The 23,106-nt window shown below is 39.9% G+C and overlaps 1 protein-coding gene and 1 long non-coding RNA gene across 37 annotated transcripts in view; one reads left to right on the top strand and one right to left on the bottom strand.

Annotated features, from left to right (window-relative positions):
• The first annotated feature begins 2,558 nt into the window (after positions 1–2,558).
• Positions 2,559–5,047, top strand: LOC145530278 (uncharacterized). Its single transcript, XR_014071629.1, has 2 exons — positions 2,559–2,725; positions 4,308–5,047. It is a non-coding gene; the product is annotated as an uncharacterized LOC145530278 (long non-coding RNA).
• Positions 5,048–5,494: 447 nt separating this feature from the next.
• The window catches only part of MEF2A (myocyte enhancer factor 2A), a 167,549-nt gene continuing 149,937 nt past the window's right edge, over positions 5,495–23,106 (bottom strand). For 22 of the 36 annotated variants that reach the window (XM_081551338.1, XM_081551332.1, XM_081551333.1 and 19 more), the window contains 3 exons: positions 14,864–14,990; positions 10,843–10,969; positions 5,495–9,595 (listed from right to left, as the gene is read on the bottom strand). In XM_081551338.1, coding sequence (XP_081407464.1) covers positions 9,229–9,595; positions 10,843–10,969; positions 14,864–14,990 — 621 coding nt within the window. In that variant the 3' untranslated portion in view covers positions 5,495–9,228. Of the gene's footprint in view, positions 9,596–10,842; positions 10,970–14,863; positions 14,991–18,710; positions 18,735–23,106 lie in introns of all 36 variants that reach the window. The other 14 variants (XM_081551310.1, XM_081551318.1, XM_081551309.1 and 11 more) reach the window with 1 other exon arrangement.

Genomic DNA, 23,106 nt, shown 5'->3' with positions numbered 1-23,106 from the left:
TGGAGCTCCTGAAGCCAGAGTTTGCTCCAGGTGTAGCTCCCAGGTTCTGGTGGAGGTGAGGAGGGACTCAGGCGTCTGACCCCTTTGTGCAGCCACGGGGACCTTGGTGCACTTCCAGTTGCAGGTCCAGGCTCTGATGGAAGGCAGGAGAGGGAGGGGAGGGGAGGGAAGCAGGGACTGGGGCGAAGCGCAGCTGGTTGGTGTTCAGAATGTAAATAGTGTGGCTGGCAAATAGGAGCAGCTGGCTGGTGACTTTAGAGGTGGAAGCTGCTGAGTTTTTCAGTAGGGCAGGTCTCCCACTCAGGGGACTCTTTGTAGCTGGCAAGTGCTTCTTGCTGCTGAATATTGTCTTGGAGGTTGGGATCATGCAGAGGCAAAATGTAGTATTTGTCTTCTCTTCTTGTTCAATTATTCAGTGGGTTTTTTTTGTTGTTGTTGTTTGTTTTTGTTCCATGGTGGTGCTAAAATTTTAAGAGGTCTCCTGGAGCGGTTTTTATTTGTCGACAGCTGCCTAATCATTGATCTTTGTTTGGGGTCAGGGAAGCTGGGATCACCTACATAGCCACTCCCAGGGTCTATTATCTTGCCCAATTGCTCTGGCTAGGACTGCAAGTATGTTGACCGAGAGTGGTGAGGGTGGGCATCCTTCTCTTGTTCCTGATCTTAGAGGAAAAGCTTTCAACCTTTCACTGCTGCATATGACTGTGGGTTTGTTGAGGTTTGCCCCTTCTACAACCACTTCATTGAGCATTTTTATCATGAAAGGATGTTTTGTCAAATGCTTTTTCTGCATCTATTGAAACGATCATATGATTTTTACCTTTCATTCTATTAATGTGATTTATCACATGGTTTCATTTGTATATGTTGAGCCACCCTTATATCCTAGGGATAAATCTCACTTGATCATAGTCTCTTATCCTTTTAATGTGTTTTGCTAATATTTTGTTGAGAACTTTTGCATCTCTGTTCATCAGGGATACTGGTTTGTAATTTTCCTTACATTGTCCTTATCTGGCTTTGGTATCAGTAAGTCCTGGCCTTATAAAATGAGTTTGGCAGTGTTCCCTCCGATTTGATTTTTTTGGAATAGTTTGAGGACTGGCAATTCTTTAACCAGTAGGATTCACCAGCAAAACACCTGACCCTGGGCTTTTTTGTGTTGGGAGGTTTTTGATTACTGATTTTATCTCTTTGTTATTGGTCTAGTCAGATTTTCTGTTTCTTCCAGATTCAGTCCTGGTAGGTTGCACGTTTCTAGGAATTTATCCATTTCTTCTATGTTGTTCAGTTTGCTGGTATATAAATGTTGATACAAAGTCTTATGATCCTATATAGGTATTTCTGTATTATCAGTTGTAATATTGCCTTTTTCATTTCTCATTGTATTCTCTCTTCTATTCTTAATTAGTCCAGCTAAAAGGTTTGCCAATTTTTTTTTTAATCATCTCTGTTTTGAATCTTTTACATTTTTCCTATGATCTCTATTTCATTTCCCCTCTGATCTGTTGTTTCCTTCTCTCTGCTTACCTTGGCTTAATTAGTTCTTTTTCTAAGTTCCTTGAGATGTAGTTAGGTTTTTTATTTGGGATCTTTCTTTTTTGTTTATATATGCATTTCTGGGCTTTCCTCATAGCTTAGTTGGTAAAGAATCCACTGCAATGTGGGAGACCTGGGTTTGATCCCTGGGTTGGGAAGATCCCCTGGAGGAGGGAATAGCTACCCACGCCAGTATTCTGGCTTGGAGAATTCCATGGCCATTCCATAGTCCATGGGGTCGCAAAGAGTTGGACACGACTGAGTGACTTTATCACTATAAATTTATGAATTACTTTTGCAGCATCCCATTGGTTTTGGTATGTTTTGTCTCCGTCTGCATTTGTTTAAAGATATTGCTTGATTTCTGGGTTTTTTTGACCCATTAGTTGTTCAGGAGTGTGTAGTTGATATCGTGTTTATACCAGATACACAGGAAGGATTAAACCAGAAGCTAGAGATTAGTTATCAGTAGAGGGCTGGCGGGAGAATTCAGGGAGGGGGTGGGGTAGCCAGGGTGAGAAGTGACAATACTCTTGAGCATCTTTTGTATAGCTCTGACTCTTACAACACAGTAATGCTTCAGATACCACTCACTCATCTCTGCTCCAGTAAAAAACAGCTAGCACGAGAGGCAGTGCCTGAGTGCTCAGTTGTCTAACTCTGCAAACCTGGGGACTGTAGCCCGCCACACTCCTCTCTCCATGGGATTATCCTGGCAAGAGTACTGGAAGAGGTTGCCATTTCCTCCTCCAGGGGATCTACCTGACCCAGGGATTGAACCTGCATCTCCAGCATTGGCAAGTGGATTCTTTACCACTGCACCAGCCACCCGGGAAGCCCATGAGGGGGGTACCTGAAGTAAAAACATCAACAGATGTATTATATTGAATAACGATATGGAAGGTGGTTGGGAACTAAAACTATGGAAAACACTGCCCTCAATGGATAAATGTAAGGCCAGATGGAAAAGGAACTATACAAATACTCTCATCTGGTCAATAAATGTGTTTCTCACTTAGGTGTGGACTGGCAACTTTTTTGGGCTGCAAGTCATACAGGATCTTAGTTCCTAGACCAGGGATCAAACCTGTGCTCCCTGCAGTGGAAGCACCGAGTCCTAACCCTGGACCAACCAAGTTCCTGGACCGGCCGTTCTAAAACTAATGTGAGCACTAAAACTGAAGAAGTAAGTAAAAAAGATTGCAGATAGTAAAGTCAGGTTCTTACCTTAGGAGAAAGAATTTACAAATAAGGAAAGGAGAGGCTAAAAGGAACCCTGTGAAGTTGAATTGAAATCTAAAAGTATTACTACAAAACTCATGTTTTCCCACATACATGGTTAGATAAATAGCTGCAAAATATGGATTTATGTCTGTTTTCAAGAGCATGCATGAGTGCTCAGTCGTGTCCACCTCTGTGCAACCCCATGGACTGTAGCCCGCCAGGCTACTCTGTGCATGGGATTATCCTCCCAAGAATACTGGAGTGGGTTGCCATTTCCTCTTCCAGGGGATCTTCCCCACCCAGGGATGGAACCCACATCTCCCGCATTCGCAGGCAGATTCTTTACCACTGAGCCGCCTGGGAAGGCCGTGAGTGAACATACCTACATTTATTTCCTAGCTTTGGCTGCAGAGAGGACCGAAGAGCAGTGATACTCCAGTAGCAGTGAGCAAATACAGTGCACTTACCTTGGTTTCTAAATGCCATTCTCCAATACATGGGATTAGGAATCTTAGAGAGGTGGTTGTTCAGTACCTGGAATGAGTATCAGTGTTTAACATCGTGCCAGAAAGTAAAGAAATGCTTAAAAAGTGGGAAGGAGCTTTTCCAAGAAACATCGGTATCTACCTGAAGGAGCTCTTAATGACCAAAGCTGGAGTAACTTCAGGAACAGAATGACAGTACTAGATTATAACCCAAAGGAGAAAAAATTCATGAATCCATTATAATATAATCAAATAAATTAGTGGGGAGAGGGGCAGCTCTTCCTTACAGAAGTCCAATTAATAAATGTAGGAGAAATCAGGCAAATACTTAAGAAATAATTATTGTAAGCAAGAAGCTAAAATTAATAAGTATAAATTTGAGCAATCTATAGTTTCAAAGTATCTCCCCAAGGATATTTATCAACAATGAAAAGACAGTAACTTTACAGTGGAGAAACCCAAAAGAAACCAGTTAACCAAGTGTTCATGGTCAACATCACCTGTACAAACATACGACATCATGAAATGCATGACACATTACGGACACACTTCTGTGGTATTCCTGCCAAAATGCATGCTCATTACAATCATAAGAAAACATCAGACAAATCATCATTCAGGATAACTGAGCAGTATTCTTCAAAAGCACTTTGTCTTTTTAAAGACAAGAAAAGACTGGGGAACTATGACAGAGACATAACAATTAAATACAATGTAGGATCCTGGGTTGTATCCTAGAACAGAGATAGTGGATAAAGTGATGAAATTCAAATAAGGTGTTTAGTTACCAGTGCTATATGGGTGCTAAGTCCTTGGTTCTGACAGCGGTACCGTGCTGTGCTTAGTCGCTCAGTGGTGTCCGCCTCTTCGAGATAGTGGTACTACGGTTATGTAAAGGTTAACATTAGGGAAAGTGAGGAGAGGGACATATGGAACCTGCTATTTTTTCAACTTTTCTGTAAGTTAAAAATTAATTCAAAACTAAAGTCTTAAGAAAAAAGGTAGGAGAGGATAATATGGTGAAACCAGTTAGTATAACTGACTTTTTTCTTTCCCCAGCTACATTCACAGCAGCCCGCCTGTGGATAACACAGTGCCAGGAGTCTAGGACACACACTCGAGCTGGGTCCTCTAGAAGCAGACACCGAAGTGGAGGTGGGAATTCACCCGGGCGATGTGCAGTCCTGGGCGAGGGCCCAGGTCTCACACTGTCTGGGGGCACATGTCCACTCAGCCCCTGCCAGCCCCTCCCAGCCCCTCCCTGGAGTGCTTCAGGTGCCCGTTTGGAACCTCCCAACCCTTGTGTCAGCTGGAAGGAATACAGCTGTCTCCTCAGTTCTACAACCAAGTGGTACTTTGACTCCTTGTGAGAGACTGGACAGGCAGATGGGAGATGGCAGGAGCCATCCTGCTGGCAGAAGACCATCACTGAAAAACCATTTTCTTGGCTGGTACCAATCAGACACAGAATCAACTTAAAAACAAGACCGAGCCTAGAGGAAGGCAGGATGCATGGGCACTAACTAGGAAGTCACAGTGAATTGATTTCAAGTAGCTGCAGCTGTGATTATTTTTAGCCACAAGCTTCAACCAGCTTTCAAAACCGGCTAATCAGAGTTTCACAGTAGCTAGCAAGTAAAGCCAGCACAAAAATTTAGCTTTTAATTTAATTGACAGCAAGAATCTGCTTAGCTGGGAGATGGCTCGGAAGGCAAATCAGAGGGAAAAAACTTTTCACCGCAAGTTTAAGATAATTTTGCACATCTGTCACTTTTGAAAATAAAAATTTATTTAGTAAATCTGTTTCTGTCACCCCAGCTCAGTATTATGTATGCATTTTGGGTAAAACAAATCATTTCGCCAGCTAAACTTGAAAGAAAAATAAACTCTGATGACAGTTAAGTTCTAACAAGTGCCCCCAACCCCGCACTCTAGCAGCATATCCTGCAGGAAGCTGTGACCAGAGCCTGAATGGGTTTAATGTATCCACACCAACAGGCACAGAACAGCCAGGCTGGCCGATGCCGGGACCAGATCGCTGGCTGCTTCCTAAAGGGTCCAGGGGCGCCCAGGAGGAGAGGCCTCAGGAGCCAATACGGGGGCGGCGGCGGGGGGGGGGGGTGAGGCACCGTAACAATTTCCTCGACCACTTCTCAAAGGAAGTAAAAGGGACCTGCAGGTGGGAGAGGTTGGGGGAAGGGAAGGGAAAAGAGGGCGACTGGTGGCAAACATGACAGAGTCTGGAGTACACAGGAAAAGCCAGTCCGTCTTTACTGTAGTGAGTGCAGGATACAAATAGTTTACAACAACCTCTAACATTTTCTTAACCATTTGATAAAAAGTTCACTATAATATTTATTGTATAATGAAGGAAAAAAACAACACATTCAGGGAAAAATTGAGATTAACTTATTTTTTCTTAAAAGGTTCATCTCAAGGATGGCAACAAAGTCCAGCTTGTGCCGCCAAACGGTTTTACATGTTCAAACCGTGTACAGCTTCTTGTGTGAACTGTTGACTACAAACATTTACCAAATACATAAATCTCTTTTAAAAAAGCCATTTTAAATATAGCAAAGCAGTGTCTTCTTGCACAGCAAAGTGAAGAAAGTTTCTACAGAGAAATAAAAGTTTTATGTTTGTAAAATCGTTTTCACATTCTAATCATCTAGCTTCTTATGACCCAATGCCAGGAGTTTTCCGGTTCCTTATTTACTATGTATTTCTTGTGCGCATGATGGTTAATACAGAAAACATGTTAATGCTTTATTAGCTGTCCTTACAGTAAAAGGAAATGGTAAAACATGTATTGTTCTTTCACAACAAACCCCTGATTTAGTTTCTTAACACAATGGACATAATTAGGGCTCAAAAGATGGAGTTTTGATTGGGACCATCTGTAGACATACAATGGTGACTTTCACTTTCAATGTAGTACCAGGTAGACTGCTGAAGGAAGTACAGCTGCTGGAAACTGTACTTTAACCAGTGCAATTTACTCTAGCTTTTTTTGTTTTTGTCTTTTAGTAATAAAATACTTCATCTGCAGGGATAAAATTTCTTGCGATGGTGTCATACAAAACACAGGAGTCCAAAAAGGGTAAGAAAAGTAGGTTCTAAAGTAACATGTTTAGTGTCTTCCCCACTCTGAGCTGGTTTCCACCAGGAGATTCGTGTGTAATGTGTTCGTACATGGGGTCTGGGGGAGGGTACCTCTGTCAAGTCCATATGCTCTAAGTCACACTGGGTATATGAGAAAAGGGTTAACAGTCAAATACTCAGTTCCTGAAAATGGAATACATTGTTACTTGGTCAGTGTAATTGAAATACAAACTCCGAGCCTTGGTAATATTATTTTAGAAAACAGTAGTTGTACTGATTATAAACCTGCATAGAAAGAAAGACTATTGAGATACAGTCAGAAAAGCCATCTCGTAAGGCACACAAGAAACTAGACAGTAAATGTGAGTGTGTTAACTCCCATCCCATGTACAGCAGAAGCTCATGAACATGCGTGAATAACAACCAAAGAAGCACGGAACACCTTCAAAGCTACAAATGGTTTACAAAGCGGTAAGGATTATCTTGGAAATTCAGTGTTGGGAATCTGCGTTGTTTCAATTAGGTGTGACCTCATGAAGAAATGTGCGTGTAAGTTGTTCAGTAAAATAAGTATATTTAAAACAAAACAAATCCATTCTGAATAAAAGCCAAATGTCTAAACCTACGAGAGGGGAGAGTGTATCACCCTCCCTTTTTTGGCCTCTATCAAAATTTACTACCCAAAATGTCATTAAAAACAGAATTCCACTTTGCAGCTATGAGCGCCACAAGTTTATCCTGTACTTAACTACCTATGTGTCAGCCAGGAAATCTGGCCGATGATTTGTCACAAATAGCATATGAGGAAAATGTCACAAGGAACACAATTTAGGGGGGAAAAGCAAAAATGTAAGTAAAAATTGTAGGTAGCTGCTTAATATTAAGTTTAAAATATAAAATAGCAGTAATTTTAAACATTTTGAGTTTCTCAAGAAAACGACTATTTAAAAATCGACGATGAAAGATATACAGGACTTTGAATTTTGTCATGGCACAAGCCCAGGGAACTGCCGAACTTGCTGTCACCACTTAGCTGTCTTCCTGAGAGAATAAGGCCTTGGTCAGCATCTCAGTTGAGGGCATCAGGATGGCAAGAGTCACGCCAAGGATCTGCACCATGAGAGGACTTCTCCCCACACTGAAGTGTCATTCAACGCACAGAGTGTCCAGAATGATAGTTATCTTGTAACCAGCTGCATCATTCTATTTTAGAGGGTCAAGAAACAAAGGTCCCTTCCCCCACAAATATTCTTCCCTAATCATTTACCACTTATAAAACCTTTGTGCTCATCTACTATTTTGCCATTTTCTCTAATATTAATTAAATTAGGTCAGCTTTTCTACTATATTTTTTTCCTCACAAAAGGCAAGTTTTAAATAATGCCTTATAAAATCTGTTACAACACATTTTACATTTATGCAGGATGAACTTAACATCAATTTTTTTTTGCCACTTTGCTATTTATATATACATATAAAATATATAATAATGCTCAACCCATACAGCACAAAGATTACAATGTAACATCACACATTCACCACCAGTGAGGGGAGACACCCCTTTATACAATCCTCTGAAAAGACTGGGCCAATAATTAAAATCCAAAGTACAGTATATTTAACAAAATAGTAAATATTAAACAGTGAATACTCTACTTAATAAGGATCTCGCCTTTTCCCCCTAAATTGGCGGCAATCCACAAAAATATACTTTTTAATCTGGTGACCATACAATACATAGGTACTTACATCAAAGGTGATAATATATTTAAGATGCTATATACACAAAGAGTTTGGCTCAACTTTTAATTTACATATAGAATAATAAGTGTTCATGGCTTTTTTTTTCCAAGGTTCTGCTTGCAAGATATTTTTGTTTTTTTTCCCCCTCTCAAAATAAAACTAAAAAGTTAAAACAAGATAAAGCTATTCTCTAAAAAAAAAAAAAAAAAAGTTACAACATACAGCTTTGGCTTATATAAATAATTCATAGCAGAATGTGTTCAAAAGTAGTGAATATAATTTTATATATAGTCATCAATTTATAAGGGTGTTTTCTTTTATATAAAATATACATGAGCTAAAATCAGTTTCTTTAATTTTTATGATATGAATGTAAAAAGAAACTTCTGACATATTCCAATTATAACTTAATATATTAATTTACTGTTAATGCTCTATATCTCTAGGCTAATATTTTCTGAATATCTCATGCGTGTTTTCTATTCTCTCTCTTTTTTATTAGCTAAAGATCACTTCTTTGACCCAATACATTTTTGCACGTGCAAAACAGTTATGTGTGGGGCTTTTTTGTTATGTTTTTTAATATCAACAGCCCTTTTCCATGCACCTCTTTGCAATAGAGACCCATGCCAGGTTGGGTAATTAATATAAATGACATTTTATGTACAGTATTGCTTTCTTGGTTCCTGCTTTTCTACTGCTCTGTTCTACAAAGCATTTTTCTTAAGTAACTACAGTCACCGCACAGTTAAATAAACAAGTAGGGGCCCTCTGGGTTTCTGCAAGCTAGTGTGGGAGAATTATATATAGGGTACATGTTTCTCTGCAAAAACTGGTTATCTTATGAAACAAGTAGTCCAAGGAAGTGCCAGACTAGACTCTGCCTACAGGGTGCTCTGTTTGCCGTGGTGTGCACACCTGCAGACCTACAAGAGTTAGCAGGTAAGTGCCTGATTCTGTGTATGCAACACACACCCACACACACACACTCACACCCACATACATATATATGTAAAGGGATATATATGTATGTATGTACATATAAATATATTTAACTCATGTCCTTATTTACCAGTTTAGATATGTAGAGCAGTTCACTGCAGTAACACAAAGTACAAACACCAGCCTGGAAGCCTTAGGTCACCCACGCATCCATCCGCATTCGCTTTACGGAAGGGCTTTCTCTGTCCTCAGAGTTTGGGGGTCGGCCAAGGACAATGGGAGAGTGGAAGTCGCCCCGCGGATCCTCCCGGTCACTGCCGTCGTAGGAGCTGCTGGAGCTGCTCAGACTGTCCACAGGGGAGCGGCCCACTTCCTGCCGGGGCTGCGGCTGCGGGGCCTGTGGCTGCGGCTGCGGTGGTGGCGGCGGCTGCTGCTGCTGCTGCTGGAAGCCTGATGGGGTCATTCGATCCCGGGGAGGTGAAATTGGTTCTGACTTAATGTTGATGTTTTGGTTGGTATTAATGGATAAATTTGAACCCTGAGATAACTGCCCTCCAGCACTGAAGGAAAAAAACAAAGATCTGTTAGACAGCTGGTTTGTGAGTGCATCTGCATGAATGGGATACTACAGATAGCACCTGACTGACAAAGAGCCCAGGGTCTGAAACACTGCCAGAATTCCCCAAGACCAGTTCTGGTGTTTCCTGCAGTGCTTCACATAGAAAAAATAACATCCCTGGTAAAAACAAAAATGAGTACAGTCAAGATTTCTAGTGGCTGGTTCTATTATCCAAATCTTGGCACTTTTGTGGCTGAAGTTTCCAAAACAGTGTCAGTGGCTGACGCTGCGTGGGGACCGAAGCGGCAGAGGGACCGTGTTGCACCCTGACCCCGCTCCCTCTCCCCTCTGCTCTGCCTCTGTGACAGACACCTGCCACCTATTCTCACAGCAGCTCTCAGAAGGCAGCCACGTCACCCCACTTTCCAGACGAGTCTCAGAAAGGCCAAGTGAGCGGCTCAGAGGAGGACACAGTAAAGCGTGGACACGCCTTTTCCTCAGTCTGAGTACCAAGCCATTTCTGCCTGCCTTTGCATGGCTATTTTTAGTGTGCTCATTTAGGATGCTCTGCACACGCCCGAGGGCCAAACACCTGTGTAAGCAAAGAGATTTCCCTCAGATACCCTGGCCATTTCTCCATGACAAAGTTCCCAAGATGATGACCAATGACAGTGTGTACTGTGGAGCTATCAGGATGCGGCGAGCCTCTCTGGGAACTTTCAGGCCAAGAGGCTGGGAGGCCGGGTGTCCCAAGTGTCCTGAGCAGGAGTGACACAGCTAACTTGTTATGCTGTCCCCTCTTCTGGACTGTTCTCCTCCAGCTTCTCCTTGGGCTGACCATTCTAGTTTTACCAAAACACCATTCCTTCTCCTCCTGCTAGTGATGCCTGTCCTACCTGAGCACCACTGTAATCCCTTTTCATGCTGTCTGTAAGGAACATTCTCTTCTGCGAACCCTTCCTGGAGGGGTACAATGTGTGAAGTGGATGTCAACCACATGAATCCCACGTAGCCTGACCCATACATAAGAAACCCAGCCCCTACCACCCTTTCCTACGATCCAGGGATAAAGCAAAGGGCACAGCTCACTTTCTTATTCTGTCTGTTGATGTAAACCAAAGCAAGGAAAGAGAAGGGTGGCAGGTAGGCCTGAATACCTTCAGGCTGCCTTTCTTCTACCAGTGGAATGAGACACAGGTTGGGAAGCGTAGGTAGAGGTTTGGGGAAAACATCCAGTCAGCTACTCACACGAGAGAGTTGAGGGCTGCTTGTCCTAAATGGTGCTGCTGCCAGGCGGACACCTGTCCCAGAGACAGCATTCCTGGTGAGTTGAAGCCCTGCAGGGCTGACAGGTCTGCACTAGTCAGCGAGTAGTCTAAAAAAGGAAATGTTGCTTGTGTGTATAATTAAAGGACCATACAACATCTGCTTTTCTTTTTTTTTTTTTATAAATTTATTTATTTTAGTTGGGGGCTAATTACTTTACAATATTTACTTTCCAACATCTGCTTTTCAAATAGCTGTGCCAAAAGTTTTCTTAGTCTGACAGAAGCTAGGTACTTCATAACATCAAAAAACTTGCTTTGTGCTTAGTTGCTCAGTCATGTCCAATGAGCCCACCAGGCACCTCTGTCCAAGGGGACTCTCTAGCAAGAATACTGGAGTGGGTTGCAATGCCCTCCCTTTCAGGGGATCCTCCCAACCCAGGGATGGAACCGGGTCTCCTGCATTGCAGGCGGATTCTTTACTGACTGAGCCACCAGGGAAGCCAAAAACACACTTATGGTCTACAACTGACAACAAATTTTCTTTTGGAGGTTTCTAGGACCTAGCTATATTCAGTTGTCTGTGATTATTTCAATAAAAGAGGTTTCAATTTTGTACTAAATATTTATAGCTTATTATTTCACAAAAAGTTGCGATACTTATTCCAGGATTGTAAATAGAAATAATAAAAATGCTTTCACTAAAAGATGTTCCTATACAATTGCTATTTAAAATATATATGCCCACCACTACCCTCATGAACAAAAAGAAACACTCCAATTCATCCTGACTGCAACTAGTTCAGCATGTCTCATATTTTTGAAGTGCAGGGGAAGCAGAAAAGATTCAGGACCCCTTTTCATGGGCTGTCAAGCTTAGTGACATAGACAGTATATTCATTATCATACAACTAACTAATTGCATTTGTTCGAAGTATAGGAACTGTCAACGATCCCTGATTGCATGCAAAGTCAAAGTTCATAAAAAAACTTTGTGTTACAAGACATATATAAATGCTTCAGTCATAATGATTTTGGCCAAGACATAGCATGTTAGTTATCATTCACATGTAGAGTTATTTCAGTTCAACATTAACATTTGTTTTTTTCCATTTAGTTCTGAAGAGAGGCGGCAAAAGCTCTTCTACTTTTAACTTCTTTTTCATGTCTTGAGAGAAGTATTTAAAGAAATTAGTCTCCCTAGTGAATTAGCATTTTAAAAAAGAAACTGAGTTTAAACAGCATAGCTATGCTTGGGATCTTTTCTCAGTCACTGCTCTCTAAGACTGCCTTGCCCCTCCCACAGAAGCTGGGTCGGGGGTCCATCACGCCGAGCCTTCTACAGTGCCTCCAAGTCCTTCCAACTACCCACTTGACATGTCTACTTGTCATGATGTCTCTCCAGACACATCAAGTCTGACATGACCCCACTGGACTCATCATTTCCTCCAAACCTGCTTCTCTCCAGTAAATGGCACCAACTCTCCCATAATTGTTCATGCCAGAAATCTGTGGGTGTTACCCTTGATACTTACTTCTACCACCCGCGATCAAGTCTAGTCAATTCTAGCTACTGTCTCTCAAGCCTGCCCAAGTCTCACCATCCCTACTGCCACCAGCCTAGTTCACACCGTTAGTATTCATTAGTTGGACTATCATAGTAGCCTCTTGTGTGGTGGCCTCATGCATGCTACAGTTAAGTGATCATACAAAACAAATATAGTCATGATACCTCTCTGCTTAAAACCTTTTTATGGCTTCCCAATGCTCTCAAGATCATGTCCACAAGTCCTCAGCAAGGCGTATGCATCCAACCTCCCTCTGTGGTTTCAACTCTACAGCCATCCAGCCCCCGTCAGCCGTGCTCCTGCTGCCTCTGTACACGGTGCTCCCCCTTCTTGGAGCATCCTCCCTACTCTGCCTGGCTGAGGCAGGGCGGAGCCTCTTCTGGTCAAAGCTTCAGTATGGCCCATAACACGATGGTGATAAATTATTCCTAGAGCTGTTTGTCTTGTGTCTTTCTCTTTTTGTGATAGACCCTATGTTCCATTGTTAACTGTGTGCTTCTGTATATTTCCAGTGCCTGACACAGTGCTTGTCACACAGAACACACTCAATAAATACGTGCTGAATGGATCCATGAATAAGTTGAGAAGCTGGCAGTGATCTTACAGATGGGCATGAGGAAGGGTCTACATGATTCCTCCACACAGAACTACTGTACTTTTTGAAATGTTGCTCACTTATTCATCCCTGTACTGACTGGCACATGTTTGATTCTTAACTATGTACAGAAAGGTAGCTGATACACTAATGAAAGACAAAATATAGATGCATGTTTTAAAAAGAAAAATACATTAAAGATAATGTGGTAACATTAAATAGAATAGGTGCTCTGAGAGACAAGTAAGTAGTTACAGCAGCGAGACTGATGATAAGGGATGGTTTCAAGAGAATGTGACTCCATTTTTGTGTTTTGGTAATTCCTTCTGGACTTTGGAAAAAATATTCTTTACAGCCAATGGCATTTCTAAAAACAAATAGAGTGGGGTATCTTAAGTTTTCTATTGGAAAAACCTGTCACGAAATGCTCAGTAAACTGTAATGTAATGATGACACCCAGCTCAAGAACCATCTCCTCAGCCAATACTCCTCTGAACATTCTAGCTCACAAATTTTCTACTTTCTTCACCTTCTCAAGATCAGAGTATAAACTGGTAACCTCAACAAACTCAGGACTTCCCCTCCAAACGTTACCAACTTGGGTATGTCTCCTTTTCCGAATAAACCTGGGAGAAAATGTATGTCCCTAGAATAGTGTTGCTCATACAGCTGGTGACCAGGACAATGAAACAGAATGTCTATGAATGTATAACCCCTGGCTTTACTCTAGATTTAGTTGATGGATTTAGACATCTTTTTTTTATATTGATTGTTGGAAAAGGTAGTAGACATTTCCTAAGAAGCTTTCTTTTCAACAAAACCATTTAAAGTTGTTTTTGTTTTAAAAGAACTACTTGGAATTAAAGCAGCAATCAAAATGTATTAATGGCTCTGCACCCCTCAAGGAGCTCCACAGAGCAGGGTGAAAGACTGTGCTACAGTATTTACCCTGAAGTCTGAAATTAGATGATCTTTATTAATCTATTTATCAGTATTACAAAAGAATAAATGCCCTGCACTGCGGTCTCTGAAAAACTGGCAAGGTATTTTTCACTCTTTCCCTCGTTCCTCCTCCTTTGGAGGCCTCAGGCGTTTGGCTCAGCTGCTGAGAATGGGAAGCTCCCCGTGTCCTCTGTCAACCCCTAAACGGCACATCTAGAGGAGCCTTCACACATCAGGCTCTCCACACAGTGCAAGCACCCCTCCAATCACTGCAGTATTTTTAAACTTACCCAACATACTCTCTAAATAGGGTATTTGTGGATGAAAAGTCTAAATAACATGAATGAGTGAAAAGCTCACCTCAGAGGTGAGTGACTGGCTCTGAAGAGAAGTAAGAAAGCTCCCAGTCTTGCCCCTCAGGCACAAACAGCAGAAGCCACACGGGCTATCACATGGAGGAAAACGCGACCTGCTGACACAGCCACCTAGATCCAACTCCCTGAGTCCTGAGGTCCTCAGGGATGCAGTCTTTCCCAAGGTAGGTTGACAAAGCATACAAAACATCTTATTTCAAAAGCTTGGAAGAGTGAGATGCTATGTTAGAAGAACTACATAGAAGACACCAAATGTTTTGCTCCATTTGCTGTGCATCTTAATTTGATAACAGCTAGTTGTTTCTCAGGGGTAGTAAAAGTTAACGCTGGGGAATCTTTCTATAATCAATGTGTATTGTGTAATTTTTTCAAGACTAGCATGTGTTTCATTAACATATCCAACTGTGAATCTAAGAAACTTGAAATAATTTATTTCAATAAATGTATTTTTTTAAAAATCACAAAAGCACACACTGAACACAAAACAAAGAAAACACCCCACAGAAGGCAGCAGGGCAGGCTCACCTGTGTTGTAGGCGGTCGGCATTGCCGAGTACACCAGGCCCTGCGGGGGCAGGCTCGGAGTTGTCACAGACACCACTGGGGTAGCTAGGGGTTGAGTGGCTTGAGAACTGCTGATCCTTTGGGTATTCTGTGAGAGAGCAGAAAAAAGTGTTATTCTATGAGTATTTATATTTAAACTTAATATTTAAAATAGAAGATTCAATTTAAAAGTGACATTTTTCACAGTTTTATGATGTGAACATCATTATTCCCTGAAGCAAGTGATCATGTGAAAACTTTAAAAATACTAATGAGAATAACTAAATATTTAATTTTAAGGGATGTATTTTGCATTAATCATTCATTTTCCCCTAGTGCCTTTTTCCGAGGGTTTACTGATGTCAGAGATACATCCTTAAAACAGAAACTTGCATTAGGGATGATAATAACACTTTTATGTTAACATAAATGAGGACTTGATGCCCCTTATAAAGACTGTCAGGCTACCCTAAGCAAGATATGTGTAGATTTTAAATACCTGAGGATAGCAAGGTTATCTGTATATATAGATTATAAGTCCATGAGTGTCCAAGAGAGTTCAAAACTACTTCTATTTGCTGGATTTACAAATTAACAGGGTTTTAAGTCATAGCTTACTAAACTACAGCTTGTATTCATATTTCCTTCCCTGTGATCCTGCAGTTAACACACACACAAATATGTATATGTGTATGTATTTAGATATAAATTTTTATTAAGATTTTTTTAAAGAGTAGTTTCAGGTTCACAGAAAAATTGATGAAAAGGTACAGAGATTTACCATATACTCCCTGACCCTATACATGCAGAGCCTCTCCCATCATCCACCATTGACCTGTTTTTTAACGGCAGACTCTGACAAGTATCCCTTCTCCGGACCCTTATGAATGGAGAAGCTTTGAGTAGAGAGCTTTTAAATAAAATACAATACTTCTGATAGGGCTGCGGATGACCAATGGTAAATGCTTGCTGACCGACAGCATCTACATAGCATCCTATCTACAGTGGGAGTGAAACAAAATCAGCTACAGGATAATCAAGTCAGTTTAAGACAGTCACCATTCTGTAAGGGTATGGGTACGAAAGAGCAGATTCTCGCAACGCTGCCTCAAGCGAACACGTTCTAAAACTGAGACTCAGTGAAACAGAGACTCCAAGTTCCATGTGGTTAGAACACAAGAAGGCTAAAGTGTAACTCCAGGGTAATTTTTTTCTAAATGAAGAAATTACAGCCTGGTAACTGAGATTTAAGGGGACTAAGTCATATCAAAGTATAACTCAGTGCCCTTGAGATTACAGAAAGTCAGGATGTCATTCAGTTTTCTCTATCACTATTTCAAATGGTAATCAGGTTGAAGACCTTTGGCTACATCTAGATATTTCATATCTCATTTTATTTCTTTTTAGTTTGTATTTTCTATCCAATCTTAAGTTAGAGGATGTTAGAAAGACCACTCAGGCCATACCGGCCTGATTCTTGTCCCAGATTCACTAATCCCTGGGCACTGGAAAAATCCTTGACCCTCTCCAGATGGCTTCGGTTGTGAAGCAGAGAAGACGGTGACTGCCGCACTGCCGCTCTGTAGCACTGCTATGAGAATCTAGTAAGGCAACAGTTACAAGTGCTTTGATAAACGAAGTGCTTCAGAAATGTAACATACACCTCTAAATTATTGTTCTAAGATACTCTCTGGCCCAAGATTTCTACATAACTGCCTTTTTATTTTGGTAAATATAGTTATTCCTTCAGATTCATAGCTATTCCCTTGGAGCTGTCAGAAAGGAGAGTTGTTCTAGAATTGCAAGGCTTCTAACGGCATCTCTACAGCCTGGCTCTAAAGGGGCCTTTAGTGTAGGTTCCACGGCACTCACTTTGGGTCAGAGCCCCTCATGATTCCATTCTAGAGCGCAAGTCAATTTGAACAACTTTCTAGATTCTAACAGATTGTGTCTCTGATTGTGATTTGGTTCTGACACATAGAGCTCTGCATTTTAATTAAGTTTTAGCATTTGAATTAGCTTAAGTTTTAGAGAATATCAATGACTATTTACAGTTTTTGGTTATATATTTGTTTCTTAATCAAAAGAATTTTTATGTGCTAGATTTTACAGTCTTCAAATACTTACAAATTTACCTTTGAGATTTTGTAATTGAGGGTATCCTTTAAGGAATGTATAAGTCAACATATAACAACTAGGTATACACTTTTGTCTCAGCATCAAGTTCAAAATTTTAGTGGATTTTTGAGACAGAGATCTAGTTTGAGAGAACAGAGATCTGTTCTCACAAATTTTGTCACTGAAACTTCAAGAGTCAAATACTAGGTGAAGAACACAGTACGACATGGTCTAGCCTGGCTCTATCCATGCCATACCTTCACCCTCACAGAAGTCTCCTAATGTGACCTCAAGATGGGGGGGGGGGGGGGTGTCTGTAAAACAGTGACACTCCAATATATTGGTTCCACCCATCAAGGCTCATAATCTCAATGGCACTGATTTCCACAGCCACTAGAGGGCAACATGCTGCTAGATAATTCATAAATTCACAAGGAAGCATTCACGATTAACTTCTTAAGGGTATAAAGAGTGAGGTTTAATCTAAGACAAATTATTTAATCATAAACTATCATTTGCTAATCATTATTGTATCAGTAAGTAAAGTATTTCCCCAAAAGATACTTAAAATCTGCACATGATATAATCCAACACCACAAGAATTCCATGGCCTAGAGATTTCCATGGACTGTGTATAGTCCTTGGGGTCGCAAAGAGTCAGACACGACTGAGCGACTTTCACTTTCATCACTTTCAGTGTATTTTAGTTACCCAATGTGAAACCACATCCAAAACTGTGAGAGTGATCACATAGTTAAAGAAGAATCTCTAATTTTAAGGACCGAGCACAGACAATCTTATTTGAAAAGAAACAAATTGTGCAAAACACACCAGCATGCATATATATGTAATAATAAAATGTAAAACAAACAGATGCCTTTCCCCCATGCTTTCATGCAATCTAAACCCCTGTCCATGCTAAAAACTAAACATTTTCAAGTCTTTAGTCCCCTTAAAGTCACCTAATTAGCAGCTGACTTTGAAATCAGAAGATCAGTTCTGTGATGTTTGAGTTTTACTTCCCAAAGAAATAGAGCAACTGAAAGTTATTTTTAGTCAAATTTATTTTCTAGAAGAAAAGCCAATAGAAATCATTTGTTTTTGGAAAAAAGTAACAGCTACTATTAAGAACAGAATATCTTCTGATAGAAAAAAAGGAAGTTTGTGTATGTTCCATTAAAGACATTCGTTTTAATAAACAGGGAACCCCCTTGTGGTTCAGATTGTCTCATGCAGGATGAAATAATTCTAACTCTGTGAAAAAGGTGACCTCACCAAAAATGATGTAATCTTTTTGAAAGAAAGAGAAACAACACAAGACAGTGTGTTACAATCTGAGGAACTGTGAGGGTGAAGTCATTTTCTAAAAATATATTAATAATTTGGGGGAACTATATAAGGTATTTTATATCTTTCCTTAAAAAATTCTTTAACATGTCTTGTGATTGTGAACAGCTATTGTTCATAAAGGCTCTATTCCAAAGTTACCAGAACAAATAAAACAGGTCAAGATATATAATTATGAGTAGAAAAACCACATTCTGCAGTACCAGTGCTTGGTTCAGTTATTCAAAATGTTTGGACAGTATTTAACAGCAAGAAAAAAAAAAGTCTGTGTAACAAAGGGAACATTACTCAGATAAAAACACTGAAAAGAATCAGTACTTTCCATATCTTTTTCAACTCCATTCAAGTAGAAACCCACACTCACCAACTCCAATTCCTCTTCCTCCGACTGCACTCAGCACATAAGAGGAATAAGAGAGTTACTAAGACTGCTGGTACTTGAATATAAAATACTTTAGAAAAACATGTTATCTGAACACTATCAGTTGTTTGCAAATCTAAAGAGATGATTATATAGGCAGTGAGTACAAATATACATTATTTATTGTCTCTGTACCTGTAGCTGACTTCAAAAGACTAGAAAGATTCTTTTAAATTCTCTAGGGCCAGGATTTAAAGACCCTTCTACCCCAATTTGTTCTGCTCTTATGCCATGCTGTGATAACATATAAAAGAATTTCCTAATCATGAAACTAGTTTCTGTTTGGAATCTGGAGACCACTAACACTATTTTTTTGTTTTCGTTTGTTCAGATGCTAATGAGTCTTCGTGACCCCATGAACTGCAGCACCCAGGCTTCCCTGTCCTTCACCATCTCCTGGAATTTGCTCAATACTTACATCTAAATCCTCCCATCCCTACCCTACCTAGTTACACATGTACATTTATCTTAATTAAATTCTGTGGTGGGCAGAAATTATTTTGTTTTCTTTTTTCCCACAGTAACTAATGCAGTATTATAAACACTAAGAACTCAAATATTTGTTAATAAGTATAATAGTTTTACAAATTTTTTTAAGAATTTATCTTAATTTTTATTTGCTATTAAGATAACTTTTGACATTATAGAGGCAATATGGAGCTTCAAAAAATTCTAATCAGTGAAGATGACACATGTGTATGGCATTTCACAGATAAACAATATAAGCTCAATAAGGCTTTTAATTACATTGTAGAAATGGGTTTTTAAATGCCTTCTCCTCGCACAATCTTTTTAAAAGTAAATTAGGCTATTAAATACTAGATACAGACTACTTCCTGAATATGGTTTAATATACCTATCATTAATTTCCAACTGTTTCATTACCTCCTCATACTTCAGTTATATAACTTAAATTTTTGTTTTCCTGGAATATCTTTTTTTTAATTAGTTTATTTATCTATTTTTTAACTTTACAATATTGTATTTCTTTTGCCATACATTGGCATGAATCCACCATGGGTGTACATGTGTTCCCCTTCCAGAACCCCCCCTCCACCTCCCGTCCCTCCAGGTCATCCCGGTGCACCAGCCCCGAGCACCCTGTATCATGCATTGAACCTGGACTGGCGATTCGTTTCACATATGATAATTTACATGCTTCCATGCCATTCTCCCATATCCTCCCGCCCTCGCCCTCTCCCATAGAGTCCATAATACTGTTCTAATTATCTGTGTCTCTTTTGATGTCTCGCATACAGTACAAATTTATATATTTATCATTTGCAAATACAATTTTCAAATGAGTACAATAATTTCAATGGAGAAAAGCCACACAAAGAAAATGAGAGGAGAAATGAACTGATAAATCACCTAAATAAAGAAAATGAGAGGAGAAATGAATTGATAAATCATACAGAAAAGAGATGAATGAAACACATTGCTCCTTTTCTTTCTACACATCTAAAAATATTAACACGCTAGAATAATCTAACTAGTTTTTAAAAATTATTTTACTTGAATAAGTCAAGCTTCTCTGTCAATCTGCGAAAGGTATCTTTATAAGCATCAGTGATACATGAAGTCCCAATCTGAAAGCAGGTTTATCTGCACACAACAGTGTGTAACAGGAGTGAGGCTCATTACTGACTCTGAAAAATAACTACCTGGCCTATAAACCGCTGTTTCATACATGGCAAAATCCTCTTCAACTGTTTTGTTATAAGATATCTTCACCCATCTCCAACTGTTAAGACATATCAAAATACTATGGGTGTGTGTGTATTCAGTTTTCACTTTATCTTACAGGGATAACAGTGTAAATACTAATAGTTTCTGTGACAGATTTTAGAATTCCACAGAGATGCTTCATGAACTCTTAAAGAAAAAAGACCAAGATAACCGAAAAGTTGCTAAATGTCAAACTTGTAGTTTGTCCTTCAATTTTGCAGTTTATTACAATTCTTATAAACACATTTCTATGCCTTAAATGAAACCTCCTATAGTTTTTATTTCTGAAGGATAGTGGCAATATTCCACCATCCACTTCCTGAAAGATGAACCAAATGACTAGGATTCTCCACTATAAAAATCACTATTTTTGTTTTTGTAATCAACGATTATTTGGGGAGAGACATTCTGAGATTTATTAAATATCCTGTTTCTCCTTAAATTTTTGCTAACTTTAGCACTCACCCATCGACCTTGCCTTCAAGGTCTGCACTGTCATATTATAATGGTGATTTGACATTTCTCTCATTCTTTCTACATGCACTGATTAGAATTCTTCTCTAAGGAAGAGCTGTCCCTTCTACATGTATTTACTCAATCACTGAGTAACAGCCTATTTTTTAATTGTTATAATCCAATAATATTATTAGTTACCTTTTTTCTTTAAACCTTTATTTTTAGAGCAGTTTAGGCTGACAGCAAAATTGAGGGGCACACATAGAGATTTTCCATAAACTCCCTGCTCTCACATATACATAGCTTTCCCCATTACCAAAGTGGTACATTTGTTACCATTATCACCCAACATCCTTAGTTTACATTAGGGTTCATTCTTGGTGTTGCATATTCTATGGGTTTGTTCAAGTGTATCCATCATTATAATACCAGAGTGTTTCACTGCACTAAAATGCTCCATGCTTTGCCTATTCATCCCTCCCTTCCTCCAACCCCTGATCTTTTTACTATTTCCATAGTTTTGCCTTTTCCAGAATGTCATATATAGTTGGAAGCATGCAGTATGTAGCCTTTTCAGATTGGCTTCTTTCACTTAGTAACATGTATTTAATTTTCCTCCATTTCTTTTTACGGCTCAATTGCTTCTTTCTTTTAGCACTGAAAAGTACTCCACTGTCCAGATGTACCACAGTTTATCCAGTTACCCACTGAGGAACATCTTGGTTGCCTTCAAGTTTTGACAATTATGAATAAAGCTGCTATAAACATCCATGTGCAAGTTTTTATGCAGGTAAATACCAAGGAGTGTGACTGCTGGATCATGTGGTAAAAGTATGCTTAGTTTTGTAAGTGGAGAAGGAAATGGCAACCCACTCCAATATTCTTGCCTAGAGAATCCCATGGACAGAGGAGCCTGGTGGGCTGCTGTCCACAGGGTCGCATAGAGTTGGACACGACTGAAGTGACTTAGCAGCAGCAGCAGCAGTTTTGCAAGAAGTCACTTGTCTTCAAAAGTGGCTCACCATTTGGCATTTCCCTCCAGCAATTTGTGATGGTTCCTACTGTTCCACAAACTCACCAGCATTTAGTGTTCTCAGTGTTCCAGATTTTGGCCATTCTAACATGCATGTAGTAGTATATCATTGTTGTTTATTTTGCATTTCCCTAATAACATATGATAGGAGAAGGCAATGGCACCCCACTCCAGTACTCTTGCCTGGAAAATCCCATGGATGGAGGAGCCTGGTAGGCTGCAGACCATAGGGTTGCTAAGAGTTGGAAACAACTGAGCGACTCCACTTTCCCTTTTCACTTTCATACATTGGAGAAGGAAATGGCAACCGACTCCAGTGTTCTTGCCTGGAGAATCCCAGGGACGGGGTAGCCTGGTGGGCTGCCGTCTATGGGGTCGCACAGAGTCGGACACGACTGAAGTGATTTAGCAATAACATATGATATGGGATCTCTTTTCATATGTTTTTTTTTTTCATCTGTATATCTTTGTTGGTGTTAAGGTCTTTGGCCCATTTTACAACTGAATTGTTTTCTTATTGTTGAGTCTTAAAGAGTTCTTTGTATATTTTGGGTAGAAGTCCTTTATTGGAAATGTCGTTTGTAAATATTTTCTCCCAGCCTTTGGCTGGTCTTCTCATTCTCTTGACATCTTTTGCAATTATTTCTTTTGTGGATCATGCCTATAGTGTTATATCCAAAAATGCATCACCATACCCAAGGTCATTTAGGTTTTCTCATTTATTATTGTCTAAGAATATTAGAGCTTTGCATTTAAAAACTTTGGTCTGCAATCCATTTCGAGTTAATTTTTGTGAAGAGTCTAAAACCGAGTAGGGCCCTGTGGGGCTCCCAGGCACAGAGGCCTTTCTGTCCCCCATTTCTTGTAAGCAAGACTTTCTACAAACATTGATTAGAATTCCTCTCTAAGGAAGAGTTATCCCTTCTCCATGTATTTATTCAGTCACTAAGTAACAGTCTATTTTTTATTCTTTGTATTATAATCCAATAATATTATTATTTGTTGTTTAACTTATTCTAGATCTGGCCATTGGGAGCTCCTCTGCAAGGTTGATTGCTGTGATGTGACATGGACTTCCTTATCTGCCGGCCCCTCTGGATCACTGTGTCTTTTCCTGGCCCT

Source organism: Giraffa tippelskirchi, chromosome 12, assembly GCF_054371585.1.
Source record: "Giraffa tippelskirchi isolate mGirTip1 chromosome 12, T2T-mGirTip1v1.2.pri, whole genome shotgun sequence".
Taxonomy (NCBI): Eukaryota; Metazoa; Chordata; class Mammalia; order Artiodactyla; family Giraffidae; genus Giraffa; species Giraffa tippelskirchi.
The sequence above is the reverse complement of the archived record's forward strand: the minus strand, read 5'-3'. Positions and strand labels throughout refer to the sequence as shown.